Source organism: Leptonotus elevatus, chromosome 14, assembly GCF_054856555.1.
Source record: "Leptonotus elevatus isolate MCC_2025b chromosome 14, RoL_Lele_1.0, whole genome shotgun sequence".
In the NCBI taxonomy this organism is placed as follows: Eukaryota; Metazoa; Chordata; class Actinopteri; order Syngnathiformes; family Syngnathidae; genus Leptonotus; species Leptonotus elevatus.
Window position 1 is genome coordinate 15876706 of NC_141252.1, and position 22558 is coordinate 15899263.

Here is a 22558-nt window from a genome sequence, read left to right on the forward strand (position 1 = left end):
GTGACCCGAGTCGTCTGATTTGATTATGGAGCAGCTGGATCATTTACATGGACTCTAATGTCAGTCATGCGCGTCTCGTGTGGAGTAGGTGTATTTATGCAAGTGGACCATGACTGGAAGTAGACATTTTCTGATTTAGTCCAGAACATGATCATTGGAGTGCATGTAAAAACATTATTACATGTGTTGTAAACAGAATGTACGCAAGGTGTAGATTAACAAAAAGGTCTTATGTTAAATTACTGACTCTTTTTGTGTTAATATTTGCTTTAAATGTAAGATGTTGGCATGGTCATAAACAGTGTTGGGAATAACTGCGTTAGGTAACTTTTTTCATAAACAGACTGATCTAACTATTTATTCTCCCTATATTTGAAACGTCGTTATCGTTATTGTATGTGAAATGCGTCGCATTACAATTTATTCATTAGTTTCGAGGCTCGAAGTAAGCTTACAGTAGGTTCCGGTAAGTCCATTCATGAAAATGTCTTGTTGGCACTGTTGTCGCATCTCGTCACAATAAAGGTGTCTTGACAGCTGGAATGGGTAGTGACTTTTATTTTGGAGGTATCGCAGGAAGCGGGTCACGAGATGTCTTCCTTCACAATGAACATGATGTTAGCATTTTAGCAAGTCCACGTCCCTTGCCTTGAACTAATTTGGGGTTTGACAACATTGACAAGACTGACGTAGATCAAACTAACAGTAGAGATCTGCCAAAAAACGGCTGCCATGAGGGGCGAATTGCTGACAATTCTGTACCACCAAGAACCATTTTAGGACATCGCAACTCCAGAAGCACTATGACAGCGATAAAGATAAGTCACATAGCGACACACACCAAGTGTAATAAATCGTCTGTCTTACGACTGTCCAAAATTTACATATAGGTGACATATGCGCCACAAATCACCATATATCCAGCATTTATTTATTTTTATTATTTTTCTGATTGCCTTAGTAAATGGCAGTGGTAGAATATTTAGTCTATGGTATCTGTCATTAAGGAGTGAGGCATTTGTGTGACATAAATATTCACAAAAATAAATTAAAACACCCTATATAGCCTGGACATAATTAGAATTCCTTGTATAAACAAATAAAAAATATAATAATAATAATAATCCAAATTATTTTATATAAAACAATTTTTTAAAGTATTGAAAATAGTTACTCTGCCTGGTAATGAGTTACTTTTATAATGTAATTCAATTACTAACTGAGTTACTTTTGTTAGCAAGTAATGGGTGACTACTTTTTTAAAGTAACGTTTCCAACACTGGTCATAAAGCACAAAACCCCATATTTGCTGCGTTACCAGATAGACATGAGTGCTCTCTATGATTTAGTAGTTGAAGAGAAGATGCTTCATTCACTTCCTTAGGTCAACAAAGAAGAGGTTGAATTGGAGGATATTATGTACACCATGACAAAAAAGATGATCTGGTCTGTATTAGATGACCTACCGTGCAAAAAGAATACGATAATGTGGTACGAATGAGCATTGCTCCACCAACATAATGTTCCATGTTCCATTTTCCAGATTGATTGATTTCCCTACCTTCATCTGTCTGAACTGGATTTAAATGTGTGTTTATTTTTCTAATAGGTTTCTCTTTCGGGGACACTGTTAGCAATTAGCCCTCCACTGGCCTTTTTACCGCACTGGGCACAGATATACAAAAATGAGGGGAAGGGGGAACTGTGGTTAAAGCAGACAGGAGCGCAGCCTCAGTTTGATGAGTTGCTGGCTCAAAATCCACTGCCCAGTGGCTATGACTGAACTAGTTATGCGGGCTTGGGTTCATCATCATCCACTTAGACAAAACCAGGCAGGAAAAGTCAAATAAATGCAGCTGCCCCAGCTAAAGAGCGTGTCTTAGTGCTTAAATGGCTTGACTCTCAGGAACCTCTGCATTCCTGTTGCATTCAATGTAAGGTTAAAAGTACACTGACTAGCCCACAAGAAACCGGGACTTACTTGTTCTGCAATCTTCATCACGTCAGCATGCTTTTTTTTCTCTTTTTTTTTTTACATTTCCATTTAGATTATGATCTAAAGCCCTAGAGAGGATGTGGCAGTGTGATGACGTTCTACTTTCAGAACACAAAGACACATCTGGGAGCAATCTGCCAGATAATGAGATGACAAAAAAACGGACTCTGCATGACAAAATTATATTCAAAATATTTATGTATACATTTACTTAAAAAAAACATTGCAAATACCTCTGAGCAGATTTATCATGTGCATTTGAGATGGGGTTAGAAAAAGAGTTTGTGCATCATGATTTAACACTGCAATCCAATTCAGTGCGCTGTGCCCGCAGTATAATACCGCCATGCAGACACAAACGAAGAAGAACTGTTTCTACTACAACTGTGATTGACTTAACAAAATACTTTAATATTACGGTAGTCATTTTTCATAGAGGACAAAGAATGTTGTGAGTATTGTTACATTATCTGTCTAAATGTGTTCCTCCTTTAAATATTCATGGCTTAAAGGTTTCTAAAACTGTTAATGCTAACCATTAGCAGGAACATTTTACATATATGTTAGCATTAAGCTGAAGTAACTCTACTGAACTAACTTGCACACTTTATGTTGTAAAACCATAATAAATAGTCCTCACGGCAAACATCCTGAATGCTGTATGGGTTAGCCTACATGCTACTTGGTGCACTAGCTTGCGCAGGAGACCATAGATATATTAGCAATAGAGCAAGCTGAGTGTTTGGCTCCCATAAATTCATTAGATTTCATTGAAATCTAGCGATTTTGACGCAGATTGGTTTGTTACAAACATCAGACATGCGGCTATGATACAAGCCACGTGTCATTTAATAATCGGGGCTTTAAGACCGCTCGCAGGACTTGCTCAACACGGCAGCCACTCAGAGGGAAGGGTCTATGAATGGATATCTATGCCTACGGCTGCTTGCTCGAAAATGTACGTGTTTTGCTTCCTTTTCTAAATGATTGCGTAGCATTTTAAAATGTCTTGCACAGCGTGGCAACTTCTTGCACTGCTGCCGTTTGAACTAACAACCGGGAAGAAAAAAAGCCACGATCATTTGCATTACGTCTAATCACCTGAGAAGATTTGCAGGGGGTGCCATGAAAAGATTCAGATATTTCAATATGAACAACTGCTGTTTTCAAATGGTTTAAGTCTGGAAATGTCAAATTGTCAAAAGTTCACTTGCACTCAACAAGTATGTTGTTGTTCCAGTGACGTCACACCATTTGATCCGAGCCGGTAAATTACGATTCGGTTAATAATTTGCTACGCCCACTCAAAGGAATGACCGAATTACCACCAAATTCTCATTCATGCACAGCTCTAGTAGCTATGGATACTAAAGGGATATCAGGTTATTTGCCTATGGTCCAAAAATCCAGAATTGTTCATGTTCCTCAGAAAACCTCAACAGACACACTGAAGATCGGCTCGGGCTCCCAAATTCCATAAGGAAAATCACCTGGCTGCTGTTTTTGCATCTAATCTATCACAAATGTTTTGTCTCCTCCAGGAAAAACTAAACGTCAGCTATACAGGAGACAACATCTGCAAAACATTTACTCTATCCACAAACTCCTTTGTTAACAGGATCCATTCTCACTATTTAACAGCAGCGAGAAGTCACGATGAAGTGCTGAGAACCTGAGGTGATGATGTTTTCATGATGTTTGATTACTTTTGCAAGGATTAGGAAAACCATTTTAAGCAAATTTACCCCACATCAAAACTTCCTACATGTCACACTCACTGGGTTCAGACCCAGGACTATTTTTGGCTGTTGTTGTGATGTTGAACAGTTCCGCCTCATCATATGAGCGCTTGGTCAATGCTGCTCCTTCCACCACAACTGATTGAAAACACCCATTAAGTATTGAGAAATCCTGATAACTGATGACAGGACAGATGTTGGATAAAAAAACAAAATATGGGAAAAGACTGTCCTGAGGAAAAATCTGAAATTATATCTTTATCTGTATCTCCAATAAAATGAAACAAGTTCTCACTTGGACTAACGCATCCCCAAAAATAAATGGAAATCAGTTTGTTTCTTTATGGTCCTGCTAATATAAAAATGAAAATACAATGAAAAACTCTTTAAAAAAAAAACAGGAGGTATGAAGATTGTACATTCATACTATTATATGTGAAAAATGCCATTGGCCATTCCAGGTGTCAGCAACCTTTCCTGTCGAAAGAGCCATTTTAGGCCAAATAAATAACAACCAAAAATCTGTCTGGAGCCGCAAAACATTTGAACATTGTGATGAAGAAAACTAATGCACTAATGTACTGAGGACCCAAGAGTTAATTAAATAGGCAGCATCCAATACATTGACATTCACTTTCTTCATATTTTTCGTCTGACGTTTTTAGATTTTCTTGCGTGCATGTGTATGTGTGTAATTTTCCTGACTTTGTTTTTCATACATTTTTAAACTCTTCCGCCTTTATTTAAAAACATTTTGGGTATTTTTTTTGGACATTTTAAGGCATTTTTTTGTGATTTCTTCTTTTGCTTTTGGACAATTTATAGTTATATTTTGAAAAAAAAAATCCTGCCTTTTCTTTGATCAATTTCTGACTTTTTTGGGGGGGCGGGCTATTCCAATGACATTTTATGGTAATTTTGGGGATTTCTTCTTTTGTTTTTGGACATTTTAAAGTAACATTTTGAACATTTTATTTTCTGCTTTTTATTTATTTTTTTAAATGAAACCTTTTTGGCAATTCCAAATGCATTTTATGGTAATTTTTTTAAATTTCATGGTTACTTTTTTTTTTATACCGTTTGCTGACCTTTTTGGCAATTTCATGGACATTTATCTGCTTTCTTTTTGGACATTTAATGGTCACTTTTGGATATTTTTTTGGCTAAATTTTCAAACTTTTCTGACAACTTAAAATTTGGACTCTAATTATTAATTTAATAAAAGAAATATAAAATAATATGGGAAAAATATATAATAATAATAATTATTTATTTTTTATATTAATTTCTACTTCTTTTTTTTTAAGAGATCCACAGGGAGCCACAGGAGAGGGACAAAATGGCCTTGTGTAGCTCCAGAGCTTCAGGTTGCAGACCCCAGTTATAGGTAAAGACTATCCTGAAAGATGCAAGAACATCTCCAAACAAAATCAACAGTCCAGAGAAAGTAACTTTACCGTAATGACCTCTTTTCATGTACTGTACAGCTCGTCCACCAGGACCAGTTGAGGTTGGTTCATTGTTTCCCGCCTTTAACAGTGGCATTGCTGACAAACTGGCATCACTCTTGGCCGCATGCTTCTGTACACTGGAAATACTTTCCAGTTGCATTGTGGCATCATTGGCTCTTTTCTTCTCCTTCTTCAAAATCCGAACCAGGATACCAATAGGCACTGAGTTAAAGAGTTTGTGAACACCATGATTAAATATTTGCTGTTCATGTGAAATCATGCTTCAGATGACAAAACATGCTGTACCTGAAGGCCAGTAGATATGGTTGAAAGCTAGACTGATGAATATGTGTTTCTTATAGAGAGAATTTCCATGAGGTGAGCCAAAAATGACAACAAAGTAAAGGGCAGCAGCACATTAGTTTCCTCACGGCATGCACAATAGTAGGCTTTTAATAATGGCAGATTGCTGACATGTGCTCCCTGTCAAGACATTACAGACTCAGGGAGATGTCATGGTCTGGGAAGAATCAGTGGAGAGAATGGGAGCCAGGCAGGCTGCAGGGACTTTGCCAAGATTCCACAAAATCTTCTCTACTGATGAGATTGTATGTGTTTGTCTACTCGAGTCCAAGTGTCGAAATGCTTGTGAGGTCGGTGCACTTGCGTGAGTATGACATCGACGTTGTCTGGCTACCAAAGAAGTCTGAAACAGGAGAACTTGCCACTGTGATGCTTTTCAGTTCACACTTTATCTGCCATGAGCTTCACTTGTCCATATGTCTCCCTGCATTTGTGATACTTTAAACCTTTCTTTTAACTCCATATAATGACTTTTGCACACAAAGGAATAAAATGTGAGGGCAAATTGAGATGAGCTCATCAATATTTCAATATGATGTATACACTTTGTGATACTTTTGTTTGGTGGTGTGTCTTGACTTTTTGTTTGTAAAATTTGTGCAATGGCTCACTAAAGATAGGAAAACACTCAGCAGATAGTGAGGCTTGTGATTGAAAACCGTCCATGTATAGCATTATATGAATAAAACATTGGAGTCGTTAAATATTGATTGGGCTTCTGGTCTGTGTCCCACATACCGAACACTAAATATAGACTCCTGTACGTTTGATGACTGAAGCACATTCCATAATAAATAACACATTTGTATGTTCCTCATGCATGGTCTTGTCATGACATTAGCAGATGTTTGGCTGTGGACAGACAACACCACAAAAAACTGTGGTGGTCAGCAGAACATTTGGGATGCTCAGCACAAAATAACATGGCATTATTTGATATGATAAATGACGGATCAGGAGAATATCATTAATATTGAAGGCGATATTAGTGGGAACTATCATATGTATCCATTACAGTCTCTAACGACAGTGCCTGTGCACTAATTTTGAAGCTGCCAAGTTTTAAACCTATTACAAACTTGTGTTAAGCTATTATAGGTGGGAAAAAAAACTAAAAACTTTATTTCTGGGTTTCATGTCATTGTTTCATACAAGTTCTTATTTAAGACTTATGTTCCAGGTTTTTCCATCACGGATATGTCTGGCATCTGATATCTTCATTTTTGCTAAGCACGACCATAAGCTTGAAGTATAGGGTGAACATTTTTCTTGCTGGGCCTCCACCTTGGATCAGTGGACTCCCTCAAAAAGCATTCAGTGCAAATATTGTGGTCACACATATCTTATAATGTTCATTCAATCTCTCTGCTCCATCTTTCTTGTCATTTTTTATTACGTTTTCCAATGAAGCAGACATCGCAGGAAATATAGAACATGCCGTTAAACCAGAGCAGTGAGGCACAACACTAAAATTAAGGTCCACAGTGTTGCTCCAATTTTAATGGACCATTTCACAACTTTTGAATAAGGCAAACCCCTTATGCACCTGCATTGTGATATAAATATTTAAAGACTGAGTGTTGAAAATAAAGTTTGAAACATTATCATGAGGACAAACAAAATATTTTGCTGATATAAACCAATGTCAAAGGATACTGATTTCATTATCACGCTGCTCCAGCAATTCTTTTAGTTTGTCAACTTCCTCTGCACGGCGGTGCTCTTGAATATCCTTTTCTTCCGGTATGGCTGCTGGTGAGTCCACTACATCATGGTTATGGCAGTTTCCACTTCTATTGCCCAGAATCATTGTCTAATAAAACCAAACAACATTTATGAAACCTTGTGGGAATGGCCTGATGTAAAGGAGAAAAAAATTAGGACACAGGGTTCAGCAACTTTTGAGAACATTTAAAAGCCATAAAATGTTGACAAGGGAGCACATCAGGGAGATTTTGCAGCATTTGACAGCACGGCACAGTAGCGGTACAGTGAAAAGGCTAAGCACAGTCCATAAAGGTATGGTTGGATAAGTGCGGTGTAGAAGAACTTGACTTTTTGGATGAAATAAAATTGGACAAACATTCCCACAAACATACCAAAATCGTATAGAATGTTTAATGAAATATTTGAGTAAACATAATTACTTAACAAAGACAACATTAAGATATCCATCCATCCATTTTCTTAACCGCTTGTCCTCACAAGGGTTGCTGGAGCCTATCCCAGCTGGCTTCGGGCAGTAGGTGGGGTACACCCTCAACTGGTTGCCAGCCAATCGCAGGGCACACAGAGGCGAACAACCATCCACACTCATAATCACACCTATTGACAATTTGGAGTGTCCAATTAACCTGCCATGCATGTCTTTGGAATGTGGGAGGAAACTGGAGTACCCGGAGAAAACCCACGCAAGCACGGGGAGAACACGCAAACTCCCCCCAGGAAGGCCGAAGCCCGCACTTGATCTCTCGTCCTCTGCACTGGGAGGCGGACGTGCTAACCAGTCAGCCACCGTGGCGCTCTACATTAAAATATAAATCTTGTTTTTTGTTTTATTTATGGTTCTCTCTCTCTCTCAAAAAGATCATTATTTTTTCACAAGGCAGAGGTTGAATATGCTTGAATGTTTTTGAATACATGATCAGCCGCAGCTCGTCAGGAGTCGTGACTAGCTAGCTGCAGCGCAAGTAGCTACTCGAGTCTCAACCTCCGACTGCCCGTCCAGCCAAGTGAAACTTTTCGGAGCTGTGGTTGAGTCCCAGTTTTGTCATTCAATGTATTCTGATAAGACGAAGAATGCTAATTTCTCATCGCCGCTTATTTCGAGCCTTCAAAGCGGCAGTGGCTAGCGAATGCAGCCAGCCTGACTAAAACACTTCATGTAAAAAGTCTTAAGGTAGCTTAATGTCCAAAAAATGTGATTGGCCGTCACCAAGATTCATGTTCACATCTCTACTCATGTCCCCAACATTTTTTATTTTATGGAAATTGTTGTTTCCTCTTTAAATGTGCTCATAGAGAAAAAAACAACAACATTACTTAGCGTACGAAAACTACCAACAGTTGTCATCATAGCGGAAAAAAATTAATGTAACTTAAAATCCCAAATATTGGTGTGATCATTTAAACATTTTCAGACATTGTACCAAAACATGAAAGAGTGAAGCTTGCGGCAAAATCTTTCTCGAGTGGCGCGCAGCTCGCTCCACAGTCCATTCAGGTGAATGAGAGTGAGCCCGTCTTTCAAATGATTATATTCACACTTTCCCCTTTAGGGTCGCTGCACTGCCTGATGTCAGTCATGGAACACTCCTGTTGCTACGGAAAGAGGACGTGATCTACAGTAATGACAAAATGGAGATATATTGAAAGATGCGACTCGCTATAAGCAATGGAGGCCAGGCCAGGCCAGGCGGTACTGGAACCTTTAATGGAAACGCGCCTTTAGTAGTCTATCTTGGATGTTGTCATGGAGTAAAGTAAGCCCGATAAAACACAGAACAGTCTCTCTTTTTTAAGATCACAAACTACCCATGTACTTATTTAGACAAATTAGTCTTGCATTACACAACAGAATGAAAATGGGCATTGTTCCTCCGTCACAGCAATGGTAAGAAGAAACAAGACAGAGAGACAGATACACAGTACTGACAAGGACTATGATGAATATTATTAATCCATTACCTTCAGCAGACAAAAACAGTACTGTATTTTCCTCATGTCTGGTCCCAAAGTCAGTGTCACGTCTGGAACAGGATCATCTAGAAAGGCCTTAACTGACTCTTCCAACCTAATCACACAGACAGAAATTTTAAACCACTGCACTTACAAGTTACAATCAATCACGCTCAACACCAGCTCAAACAGTGGAAATCTATATTTAAGGAGCTTTTCTAGTGTTTAAAGTTGGGTTTGTTCAAAGACAACTATTTACTTAAATTCATGCTCCAGCTACACTGGGCCAGTCAGTTGATAAACTATCTCTGGATGATATTCCAAACATTGGTTCCTCAAGTTTTGGAAGCAGCCACTGGAAAGACTATCCAAGCGGATCCAAAGACGGCAAAAATGTGAAGTCTTTATTTTTCATGCAAACAATGACGGAGCACTGAAACAAACATTGCAGTCTCATTTTGATATTCTGCAACATTAATGTTTTTTCGACCAATCAAAGTTTGCGGAGGGGAAATCCTTATCATACAAACAAATGGGTTTGCTTTTGTTAGGTGTGAAGTGATATGTTATGAAGACTGTCAGTAACTGATGGCAGATCAGAGAGGATAACCAAAATGTACATGTACACTGCAAACCATAAAAACAAAAAGGTCATACATCATATCTAAACACACATCATTAGCCCGGAGTGGTTATTTTTGTTTTAAGGAAATAGCAGACAAACAAACAAAGTCCAAGGAGACTTCTGATGAACAATTAATCAACAACACATACTTCTTCATCTCCTCCACAGCTAGCTGGTCATCTCTCTCCTCTCCTGTCAGCAAGATCAGCTCCTCCTTCAGAGATTGAACCTCCTGCTTCAGGCGAGCAATCAACTGTAATTTGTACAAAAACGAGAGGTTAGCAATGCGCGTACACAGAGCGTAAATTAGACAGACGTGATGCACATTTCGATAGATGACACTAAACTAAGAATTTACACACAAATCCAGGTCATGTCACTGCTGCCAAGTGATGAGACACTCTTGTGGTTTATCACGCTAATGCACTTTGAGGAACATTTAAGTGATTCCAGACAACTGGATACACTGAAGGAGGCCTAACATACTGTAAGTAAACCTTCTGCTTGCCTCTGCTGGCAAACATTAGCATCCAGTCTGTCTAATACTCACTGACTCCAAAAACGTTTTTATATATAAGTGATGAAAGGGAAAAAAGAGGGCCAGTCAGGTCTTTTATAAATGTAAGAAAATACTTTTACATTCACGTGAACATTACATTTCAAGAAAACAGTAAGAACAAAAAATATTTGGTTTTTAAAAATTAATCTTCTTAAGAATTTATGCGAAAAAGAGATATATAAAATAATTGATTTGTTTTATGAATCGATATCAGGCTTGAAAAGGAAAATCGATTTGATTATTTGATTTTTAAAACCCAGCCCTAGAATAAATGAATGAATGAATGAATGCTCTTGTAATTGCACATGCACAAGTAACCCTTGTTTAATGTTATCAAATATGTTTCCCCAATTTCTCAACCAGTGGTAATGTGGTACACTATTAAAAAAAAAAGCTTTATATTATTATACGTACACGATTGATTTGGAAATATCCCCCCAAAACAAAACAATGATAAAGAAATGCATATTCCAGTCACGTCTACTGTTACTGCCACGCCTGCTTTTTCAAAAGGCAAACTAGAGGCTGTCAGAGCCACAACAAGAAGTCAGGCAGACACATACACGAACGAATGTACCTACATTTCGCAATCAAATGCCCTAAAATCGAGATTGTCCCATGCACCACTTTTGCCTGGTTAAAGCCAGTCTGGATGGTTGTATTTATTGGTGGTATCTATTTAGTGGCAACATTCTCCTGAGTAAATACTTCAACTGTGTGTCAGTGACAAAATAACCCTTCAAAGTCAAAGGTTATACCAAACACATCAGAGAAACACAACACCTACTGTCAAACAGTGTGAAACCAGATGCCCAAAGAAGGAACTGACCTGAGTTTTGTTTTTAGGTAAGTGTCATAAGCATGAAAGAATATTCATCTCTAAACCACCTCATATTTTATTTTTTAAACATAAATATCATAGCTGACACTGCAGCTGCAGCCTGTACCTTTTTTGGACCCTGTGGTCTGATGTAGACTCCCAGCTGCATCCTCAAAAGCTGACCACCGGCGGTCGGACAGCACAATCAGCACTAGTCTATTTCAGCGGGCCGAGCCCACACTGGTACCACAACCCCATGGCGGAATTTCAAATACTCGGAAAAAGCACAAAAAATGCGTGAATGGTGATGTCAGCATAGCAGTCCAGGTTCGTGGTAACTTGCAGATTTTATGTTGCGGGAACGGCCCGGAATAATTAATTATGCTCTTGTTTTGCGAAAACGACATGTCACAAACTTACAATGTCAATAAACTTAACACCAAACCAAAATAGTCATGACTTAAATAGACCCAAATCGTTTTTGCAAACAAACTTGTCTGTGCACCCACACAAAAAACACCCACAGTAAACTGTAAGCACTCCTGCGTAACTACAGGTTACATCTTAAATTCACAACTATTACGTAGTTTGCCACACACAAACATGCTGCAATTATGGGGCCTTACTTTACGAAGGAAACTGGCATGTTTTCCCACAACATCTAAACACGGCTTTTTGTTTGGCCACAACAAAATGATAGCATATAGACATTTTTGACCAATGCAGGGGGCGCATTACAACAATATAACAAAGCAGTAAGAATACACAGGGACGCTCATACCTTTCTCCCGAACACTGTGTTGCATTTAAAAGTAAGTGCTAATCATAGATGCATTCTCCAGTAGATGATATGGTGTTTACAGTTACGAGACGGAGGTTTAGGTGAGTCATTACGTCTTAAAATGAATTATTTTGACCCTTTCAGCAGATTTACCACGACTCTGTTTAACTCAATATAGTATAAGTATGGCTTTGGATCTTTGAGGACCATAATTTCAACATTGAGTTCATGGTTTTAGGAAGAAACAAGATGAAATTGAAGTTTTTAAATTTAGGGTTGGAACAACCCTTAGCGCTCTTGAGGAAACCATCCTTGTCTGGAACACTGTTTATTGCATATTTTACCATGTGGGATGAAACCAACCCTGAAAAGCAATAGGACTACAGTACATACAATTTGGCATTGATCCACCAATTCCATTCACAATCTTTGTCAGATCTTGGGATTTTTTTCCATTCATCTAAGGAAGAAAACCATTCATCTTGATCAATAACCAATGAGATGGTTGAGTCGAATTACACCAATTCAAAATATGTTTGTGTCCAATTCTGTATTTCTAACGGTGTTTTTCAAGTCAACAACTAAATAATGTATTTATTCTATCCTCATAAAATAACACAACACAGTTCTCAGGTTAGTAATCATTTTCTTTGTTGGTAAATAGACCGCTTCTTATATAGCGCTCTACAATGCCTCACATTCACCCATTCACACACCAGTGGGCGCCGCCAGGTCCACTGTGAGCAAAACGGGGCTCAGTGTCTTGCTCAAGGAACACTTCGACATGGTCACCATGGGTGACGAACACTCTACAACTGAGCCATGCCGCCCTTTAGTTAGCAACTTTTTAACAGATTTTCATCACCTCAAAATGAACGGTTTACAAAGACGGTACACTGTGGCACTGACACACACTAAGCAACATTTATTGTTATTGGATTTTGAATCTTGGAGGTGAAATCGTGCTGTACATAGTTGGAAGCTGCCAGACACTGTCACAATTACTAGGCTGGCTGCAGACGAGTTTAAAAATACATCTGTATGGTTTTGAAATGCAATGCCAGCCAAATGTTTGTCGCAATAGTATAGTGGCAGCTTCATGTATCATAGCTGCCACATCAGTGCGCTATCACTACTAAATATTCCTGGTTAAATTTAGTAAGGGAAGGTTTTATATGATGTGTATGTGTAAGGTGTATAATGTAACTTATTAGATGTGTTAAAACCAAATCACCAGCTGTCAATGAGTCTCTTTGTCTACAACAATTAATTGAATTGCAACATGGGCTGCAAGTGGTGCAGCTTAGACTTTTTGTTTGCAAGTAAAACCAGACAGTGTAAAAACTCAATACTCTTCAGCTGGATGCCTTCTCAAAATACGAGGAACTGGGCTAAAATATGTCAAGAGAGAATTGAAGGCATGTAAACAAGAGAAGGAGAGAATGCAAATGCAATCTGTGAATAGTGAAATATAGCAAGACGGGCAGGCGTTGATGTGTTGAAGGCTAAAAAAAAAGTGATTATTTTAGAACAACTCACTGACATTGGAAAAAAGTGGTTTTGGATTGCGAAAGAGGACACTTAAACACATGGTAGGTTACACTAAGTTCCATTTTGAAGTTAAAACCATACAGCAACTCATTTGCTGATCAAATTAAGGCTTGGAATCCATGTGAAAGGTCTGGCTGTAATGGCAGATGTGGTGTAATTGGGTCTGAGTTACAGTATTTATGACTGGTGAGGTATTGAAAAGTATGCAGCTGTCTCACTCACCAAGGCAGGATCAAGTTCTTCATTCAATATTGCCTCATTTTTGATAATTGCCACACGCTGGGCAAAGCGACACGTAGAGATGGACTCCTGCATTTTTTTGTAAGATGACAAAGTGGAAGGATTAACAAATGTAAAGCATGATATTTGTATTTTGTTCACAATCTGGCCTGAAATCAAAGACATTATTTTTTGTAATACAGAATATTGATGTGTCTTACATCTAGGTTCCTTTTGTCAACGGCCAGAGTAGCAATCATAGTGGTCTTGCAATTGCCTCCAAGGCTATCCCTCAGCACAGAGGTCAGCATAGAGTTCCTGTATGGAATATGGCAGCGATTCCTCTCTGACAGAGCAATGATAACCTGAAGAAAAGCAAAGTGAAAAGAGGCAAATACTGTATGAAAATGAAGGATGGATACAGCTCGTAACATTTCTTATTGTCATATCTGCATGCTAATACTTAAACAGTGGGTCTTTGCTATTATTTGCTGGTGGAACTCCAGCCGTTGTCTGGTATAAAATGAAGAGAATCACAATGGCATTTAGTCTTCTGGGAAGTCTTTCTACTCAATTTTTACAGACACGATTTGTCTGTGGGATTTATTTTTATTTTTTGTTTATTCATCCCCCCCGAAAAAAATGCTGGATGAAGTTGAGGCTCTTCAGTTCTTCCACAGAACTCATCCAAAGACATCTTAAAAAACTAGCTTTGCTCACAGGGTGGAGAAAAAGGGGCCTTCTGCAAACTGTTCAGACTCATAAAATTGTCCAAAATGGTCTGATAATCTGGAAAGTTGAATTCAGGAGGGATTTAAAGATTCATCTGAACACCTCAATAATTAGCAAACCAATTATGTGGTGTGTCTCAATACGTTTGCCATATAGTCTACTGTATATTTGTGCTTAACAATGAATATGAAATCAAGCATACTGAGGGTAAAAATGCAGGAATTAGGGACACCGGGGCTAGTTGTATCACTTTTGATACTTTTATATTTTTACATCATAAAGAAATAAAATGTACACCAGGTGAAAGACCAAAGTCTTAGGTATATTTTTTTGTATTCATGTCATTTTCATACTTTGTGTCAGTGCAGTTATAAGCCATCAAATAGAGGGAGTGAACATGTGACATGTGTTGCCCCACCAATGGGTAAGTTATCACACCATATGGGGTCAGATGTCACCCTGGATTTTGCAACTAATAAAACACCGACCCAAAAAATGATCCTTGTTCTCTTGTGATGGTTTTTACAGCCAGAGAAAATGTTTATCATTGATCTTGAAAATGTATCATAGTCATTGAGCAAACGTTAACATAAAATATTATGAAATAGATTAAAGGCCTTCGGAACTGCTGGCATGTAGGTCAAGGCTCCCAGCCTTAAATGCCTTATTTGTTTCCCACTAACTGGAAAATTGAGATTAAATTGAATTTAAAAAATAAAGCTTTTCCGTTAATGTATGGATGGTTCATCATGAAATTTAAACCAGTCCTGACATGCAGACATACTGTCGTTCCAACAACTGGAAAATCGATTTTTAAACAATGAGGCAAAACCTAGCCAACTAATTTCCTCACTCTTCAGACTCATCAACTGAAGAACAATTCTGACATATGTAAACAGAGTTGCCAGAGTTGCATTTTCATCGGCTTTTGCAACTTTTGCATATGTGACAACAAACCCCAAAATGACTGAGACGAATAGCCCCAAACTACTATATTAGCTAATACTTGCTAGCTTTTGATAAATAATGTTAGCTTAAAACAGAGCCGTGACTGACTGAAGTATGACAAGATGCCTAAATCTCTCCTCAAACGAGTCCACATGATTTGCTGCTAGAATTTGTCTGTGTACGATGCCTGTTTCAAAATATATGAAGTTGAAAAATGTTACTTTGGGTTGTGCAAAACAGATAACTGGCCTCTCAGCTCACAATGTGCTATTCTCTTCTCAGAAAGTAAACAACCCCTGACCATTTATACAAAGAAAACTTGTATTCCCCTTTTCGTTGCACCCTCTGGTGGAGAAGAAAATTGCAATGTGACAACTTACTCATTATACAACTAGCCCCGGTCTCCCAGGGTGGAGTTTGTGTCAAATGTAATGTTACAGCTACAAACTTCATCACAATGTTTCGTGCTGCTCTACAATTGATTAGGAAACTACCTGTTCTAGGTAATGGAGGGAGAGGTTGATGTATTTGGCCTCAGTAAGCAATTGCCCATTTAGGCCGGTCTTGCTGACGCGATCTGACCCGGCCAGGTCCACCAGGTGGAGCTTGGAGCGCTGTAGAGTAGCGGAGCCTGGCTCGCGCCTACACAAGTGCACAGTGAAAATGCAGTGGGATCGTGTAGAGGCCTGGTTCATGGGGGTCTGAAGATTGGGAAAGAGAGAGGACAGTAAGCACAAACGCGATCATGTATTGAATGAACAGTCTTGGCCCTGCAAACACACACACAAAAAAAACATTTAGTTTCCATCTGTGATTCATTCAAACAACAGATGTCTTTCTTTTCATCCTTATTTTTCTTGCTTCTGCTGATTAAAATGTATGTTGCAGCATGTGGAAACAATGAGCAGTAAACAGATGGTGGCAGCTTTGCAAAAACTGAAGTGGATTTTCAGATGGTCACCAGTGCAGCAGAAGTTACAGTAGGTTGTGACACGCAGGGGACGAAAATAGAGCGTGATTCATTCTGCACAAACAAGCTTTATCAACAAAAACAAGATGTGTTAATGAATAGCCAGGCAGCAGTTCCTACATTGTGCTTAATTTCAATCATAATTCAGTTCTAAGCAAAATAAAGGTATTACCTTGGCACTGTGTGACATCAAATACTACACCATCACCCTCCTAAAATAATGGCGTATGTACTTTTTTGTCCACTTTTTTTTCCAGAAAATACAAAAAGCGGAACCAAATATCGATTACACTATATTCATTCATAATTTACTTTCAGGGTTATAATTGAATAATCCGTTTGATTAAGGATGTAGCTGTTTCCAGCAGAGGTAGCCAGCATCCTGAGGAAATGTCCAAATATGACTTGAGACACTATTTTAAGAGAGTGACAAAATGATGATCAAGTGGCAGATCTTTGACATGGCCGCCAATCAAATATAGATGTGCTCTATTTGTCCTATCTTGACAAGAGCAGCACAAAACAAAAAATGCACAAAGAAATTTAAAAAATAATTTAAAAAATCCAGGACATTCATTACAATGGGGAATAACTTGAAAAAAAAAGGTTGACTTTTAATGCTCGTTTAAACTAAAATAAGTGACACCAGATAAGCAAATTTGAACTGATTAGCATCAGTAAGACGAGTAAGAAGAGCTGATTACGATTGGGCTCATCTACAGTTACGTGGCAACTTATTTGTGCAGTCACATTTGAGACAGTGTGATGGGAGGTGTCTGCGGCTCCCAATAGGTCAGTATGATCAATTTCTGCAAAGAGAAAGCTAGCTTAGTAGGAATTTAAAGGATTTGCACAGGTTTTTCTCTTAACCTTGTAACAATATAGGCATACTATTTGAAGTGCTATTTCTTTCTTTTTTTGGTAACTATTCCAAATGGTTATCCTCACCATCGGAAAAGCTAATCAGTGACATACACAAAAAAAACAGATGGGGAAATATTTTCTGATGAGGTCAAAGGAAAGGTGAGAAGTGTTGAAGATGAATTTTATTTCCAATAAAACTGTAGAAGGGATTGTCATAAATGAGTGAGCTCATACTCCGCTGAGTGTGTGTCCATATGGGACGGATTGAAAGAAGATCTGTGCAAATTCGTTGGACTTCTACTGTGGAGCAAAGCCTTCTGGGATACATTTGGCAGTATGCTGACGTTGTTTGTTCGCTTCAGGCTCAAGTGAGAGTTTCTTGTGAAGAGGTCTCATTGAGGATGAGTTCACAAAAGGCTCTGTGTGGGTGGCTGCTGGGGGCTCCCCAACAACAACCCCCGAGCTGCTTGATCAACACAATGATGGAAAAACAGAGTATTTTTTTTCATTGCTAATATCACTCACTGCACAACGTCCCCATGGCGAATGAAAGACAATATTGTCAAAACGTGTATGCATAAATATAGACAATAAGAAAATGTTTTATTTATACTACCATTATTTATCTAAAGGCAATTCATTTCCAGAGAAAATTTAATTTGCACAGTTTTTGGCAAATGTATTCGCCTCATTGAATAATCCAAATTTAAAAAATGAAGCAGCCTGTGGGCCTTATGACCACCCTCGCACCCCACGGTCAGTGCAGCCTTTGCAGGTGCAGGTGGATGCCCTGTGAATCTAGTTTGATGTGTAATGCTTTAAATCACGCAAAGCAGGAGATGTAAAAACTTGAAAAGGCTTTGGGTGAGAGTTGTGCACTCAGAAGGGCATGTGTACGTGGCCGCGGTGTGTGTGGACCATGCTGTCAGGTGGATTAGTCAGATGGAGCGAGGCTCGCACATATTCTCAGAAATAAGCAGATGACAAAAATGTACTTGGTTAATTTCACACTTGATTGTCAGGCAGATAATCGGACATAATTTGCACATAAAAGAAAAATCTATAATTTATACGTTTTTTTATTTAATTTTTTTATTTATGCCAGAGCATACAGAAGGTTTTGATGCAGCTTCTGACCTGAAGAGGTCGCTTAAAGCAATTGTAGTTATTACAAAAAACGGCCAGAAGGTGGCAGCAGAGTATAAGAGATCAACCAGTGCCATGTTGCAACAACCTCTTTTCCCCAGTGTTTTCAACAGATTTGTGAATAATGATGAAACTTAGCTATATTCTAATGCTAATTGCTGCAAAACGGAAACAGATACAAATCTTTTTTTTTCCTAATGAAATAAGAGACACTAATCTTTCTTTTGGTAGGTTCCATGTTTTTATAGCAATAAAAAACAATATTCTGTGGGCCTTGAAAAATCCGTCAAAATCCAGTAAAATAGCCGGGAGCAAAGGGGGTTGCTTCAGTGAAAATGGCTAGGAGTGAATGACTTAAAAGTCAGAACTCGCCTAAGGCGAAGGAGGCTTTATGAGAGTACATGTCTGCTCTATGCATAAAACATACCATAGGTGGCCCTCGACATCATCAAAATTACACATCTCTGATGATAAAACATCATCACTCAATATGTATTCACTTTACTCAAATACAAAGAACATAAAAAATATATATAAAGTCAATGGCAGCTTTAAGTGAAAAAATCAAAAGGGAGCATGGAAGTAGTTCTGCCGAATACAAGCTCTCTATGTTGTAGTCTGTGCATCAAAAAGCACATTCCTTATTAACTAGTCTGAGTATGATACTTCTACAACATCCCTCATTGGCCACACCCCCTCTTACTTCTGCAATCATTCGATTGGTGTCGCCCAAGAACAACAGATTGAGAGCCTCCTCTTCATTGGCAGACTGCTGCAATGAAAGGTTCCTGAGATGGATGTTCTGGTCAGTATCTTCCATAATAATTACTTTTCTGGGAATTACAAAAAAAATAAAATAGTTATAAGAAAAAGCAGCATTATGAATATACTTGAAGTAAAATATAACAAAGTTTATTGACAAACCCAGCATAGCTAATGCGCTAAAGGCAGACATCTGGTCACCTGCGGGGTGCCAATGAATTGCCCGCATGAATTGCCTTGTAAATAAATACACTCATACAACCTTGATGTATTGTTAAATTAAATAATAACCTATACTGAATAATACATGTCTTCTTATTAATATAAACTCACTAATAACAATTTTAGTGAGTCTTTATTACTTGACAGCAATATCCAATCTCATATATTGCTGGCAAATGTGTATTGTTAAATATTTATATATTGTTCATCAATACATTCATTTTCTACGCTACTTTTGTGAGGGGCAAGGTAAACTATATGAACATGGAAAGTCCACTTGGCAAGGCCCAAATCTAGATGAACCATTAACCCTTGACTGTGAGCGACACCGGCCTACATATTTTATATATTGCTTGAATAACTCATGTAAATGACACATACAAAAGTACAAATGATAATTACTGAGGAAGACTATATCAAAGAAATCGCTCTCTACATGACTCCATATGAAGTAGGCCTTCCAGTACCTCAAGGGTTGGTGACCCTTGGCCCAAACAATGCAAGAGTAAAAATATTTAGGATTACACTAATTTGGAAAAGTAATCCGCATTCTTTGCCTTGGTCAAACTAAGCTCTAAATCCAAACACTCTGAAAACCATTGTTAAATGTGATCTTGGCAATAACAATAACACTGGGGAACACTTTCGAAAATAATAATAATAATAATAAAAATGAGTTAGATTTTTATGCTGATTAAAACTACAAATGGCATGCTGATTCCAAAATTGCAGTCAAGTTTTCTTTCCAGCAAGTGAAGTTTCCACCCCACAGCTTACCTACCAAATAAGCAAAATTCCACTGATTAGCTGTAGTAAGACTGTAGTAAGAAGAGCTGATTAATTATGATTGGGCTAATCTACAGCTACTGCAGATAGCAACCTGTTTGTGCAGTCAGACTTGAATTTCAGTACTATCAATATCCACAAACAGAAAGCTAGCATAGTAGCAATTAAGAAGATTCGTGCTGGCTTTTGTCTCCGTGGCCATACCATTGTAAATTCTACTTTGTTTTATGCTGTTTTTTGTTGTTATTTTTAGTTTTCAAAGCTTGTAAACAATCTACTTTAGTGTTTTATTTGCATACGTAAACACACAATTTCTTCATACATTTTTAGAAAATGGCGATCCTATCATTTCAAAACATGACATGATAGAGAAAAACTGATATCAGTTTTGGATTACGCACCCGAAAATTAGTTAATAACAGCTGTCACTCACCAAAAATTGTCCTCCAAAGTATAATTGTTGCAAATACAGTATGTTGTATATAGTAATACATGCATAGTAGATAAGATGGAAAGATTATAGACAAGCTGCATCATTTCATTCAATTCATTAAGGGTAGAGATAACATGACTTCTGGATTGATACTGTAAATCAAATGGCACTAAAATTAAACACAAACACCATGTAAATACCGTAACACCTGTAGGCAATTTGGGAAATTTCACACAGGAGTATTTCATGTTAAAGTGGTTTTGCACTGCCATTCATTTTCCAAAGATCCCTATCAAAATTCTTCCAAAATATTAAAACAATAAAGATTCCATTTAACATGCAGCATACTTAAGAGACATTTTGTCTGTCCTGTGATAGCGGAATGCTAAGAGAGTGCACTGATGTCATGAGACATGGGAAGTGGTAGAGAAAGGCAGACCAACAGTGCCACAGCTTCTCCTTGAATCAGCAAGTGTAGCCACAGCATGGTTAACGTCGGGCACCGTCTATTTCCGGAAGACTATGATTTGTGGGTATCTAAACCTTCAGGAGATTCATCTGCAAAATAGAGACGTTGCCTCAAATGCTACCAGAAAATACAGAACAAACACCAAATTGATGGACCAAGAGGTTGTGCCTGGAAGTCTAATAGCTACTTTAGTGATGCCTGTGACAGAAGAAGATCAAAGATAGACAAACCTCGATTCAAATGGGACAGATGAAAGATGGGCAGAGGTGGAGAGTAAAGCAACAAAAAAAGGACAGAAGAAAGAAATGGCTGAAGACAAAAAAAATTAATTCCCCTAGACTATAAAGAATGCCAGTAACAAGCTATGAAAAACATTTCGTCACATAACCCTTTTTCTTCCCATCAGTGCCAAATCTGTCACCAATTTGACCACATTCATTGCTATTAAGTAGTGTTATTCCTGTTGGCAGTCCGTATTGGCCTGGCAAATACTACAGTCTCCGGATTCACCACACAATAGATTCCAGCCAGTTAAATGGCAGTAGAGGAATAAGGCTCAGTTACACTCACACGTTTGAGACAATAATGGAACGATTGGTCTTTTCAGTGTTAAAAGAGACCTGCCAAACATGATCGTTGCTGTGTGCTCGTGCATTGTTTGATTTATATTTCTAACTTTCCACAGGATTAAAAACTCCCAAACCACTTATTTGGGCACAAAACTTAACCTTTTGTCATTCCATTTTTTCTATGACAGAGTCCCTTATGGTTTTTAAATGCACTCCAAAAAGATAATTATTGAACCAAATTAAGATTAAAAATGTAATTGTTGAAGAACTTAATAACATTGCTTCAACTGGTAACACACAATTGAATTGTTAATCCAAAGTGATTATATTGAGTTTAATGAACTCCTAATGAATTAAACTTAATATATACCAGTTGAAGCAATTTTATTAAATTGATCAACAATTTAATTTGTAATCTTAAATTGGTTCAACAATTCTCTTTTTAGAGTGTGCATCGAAGAGGCAGAAGCAGACAGATCAGGCCATAGCCAAAAGAGTTTAACTGCAAAATCTAACCTTATATCTATAATCAAAAAATTGTTCAGAAAAGCATACTGACGGTAGGTCCTCCAATCGAGATGCTTCATGTCCGGAATCCAGGAGATCATAACCCACTTCGTTGTAAATCTCCAAGTACGATATGTGGGTGCTAAACATTGTGCTGCTGTCCTGTGGGGCAGAATGCATATATTAAAAGCTGAATGAATGAATTCAAATGAAAAATATGTTGTTGACTCTTTTTTTTTTTTTTTTTTACTGTCACAGTAGACAGTGCTGTGAAGCAATTAGTAGCAGTAAAGGAAATCATTTTAAAGAGCACTGAAAAATAGATACCGACCTGACCTTTGACCTCGGCTACCTCTCAACATCTTGGG

General features: G+C 38.0%; 1 protein-coding gene and 1 long non-coding RNA gene across 2 annotated transcripts in view; one reads left to right on the forward strand and one right to left on the reverse strand.

Annotated features, from left to right (window-relative positions):
* kif6 (kinesin family member 6) overlaps nt 1-22558 on the reverse strand; it is a 49493-nt gene that overhangs the window by 17529 nt on the left and 9406 nt on the right. The window contains exons 5-13 of the mRNA XM_086095001.1: nt 22243-22352; nt 19146-19275; nt 15957-16163; nt 14004-14147; nt 13786-13872; nt 10002-10105; nt 9237-9342; nt 7206-7362; nt 5193-5408 (exon numbers count right to left, since the gene is read on the reverse strand). Coding sequence (XP_085951127.1) covers nt 5193-5408; nt 7206-7362; nt 9237-9342; nt 10002-10105; nt 13786-13872; nt 14004-14147; nt 15957-16163; nt 19146-19275; nt 22243-22352 — 1261 coding nt within the window. The remainder of the gene's footprint in view (nt 1-5192; nt 5409-7205; nt 7363-9236; nt 9343-10001; nt 10106-13785; nt 13873-14003; nt 14148-15956; nt 16164-19145; nt 19276-22242; nt 22353-22558) is intronic.
* On the forward strand, nt 3553-6183 carry LOC147163154 (uncharacterized). The gene is made up of 3 exons (XR_015097102.1): nt 3553-3673; nt 5043-5122; nt 5223-6183. It is a non-coding gene; the product is annotated as an uncharacterized LOC147163154 (long non-coding RNA).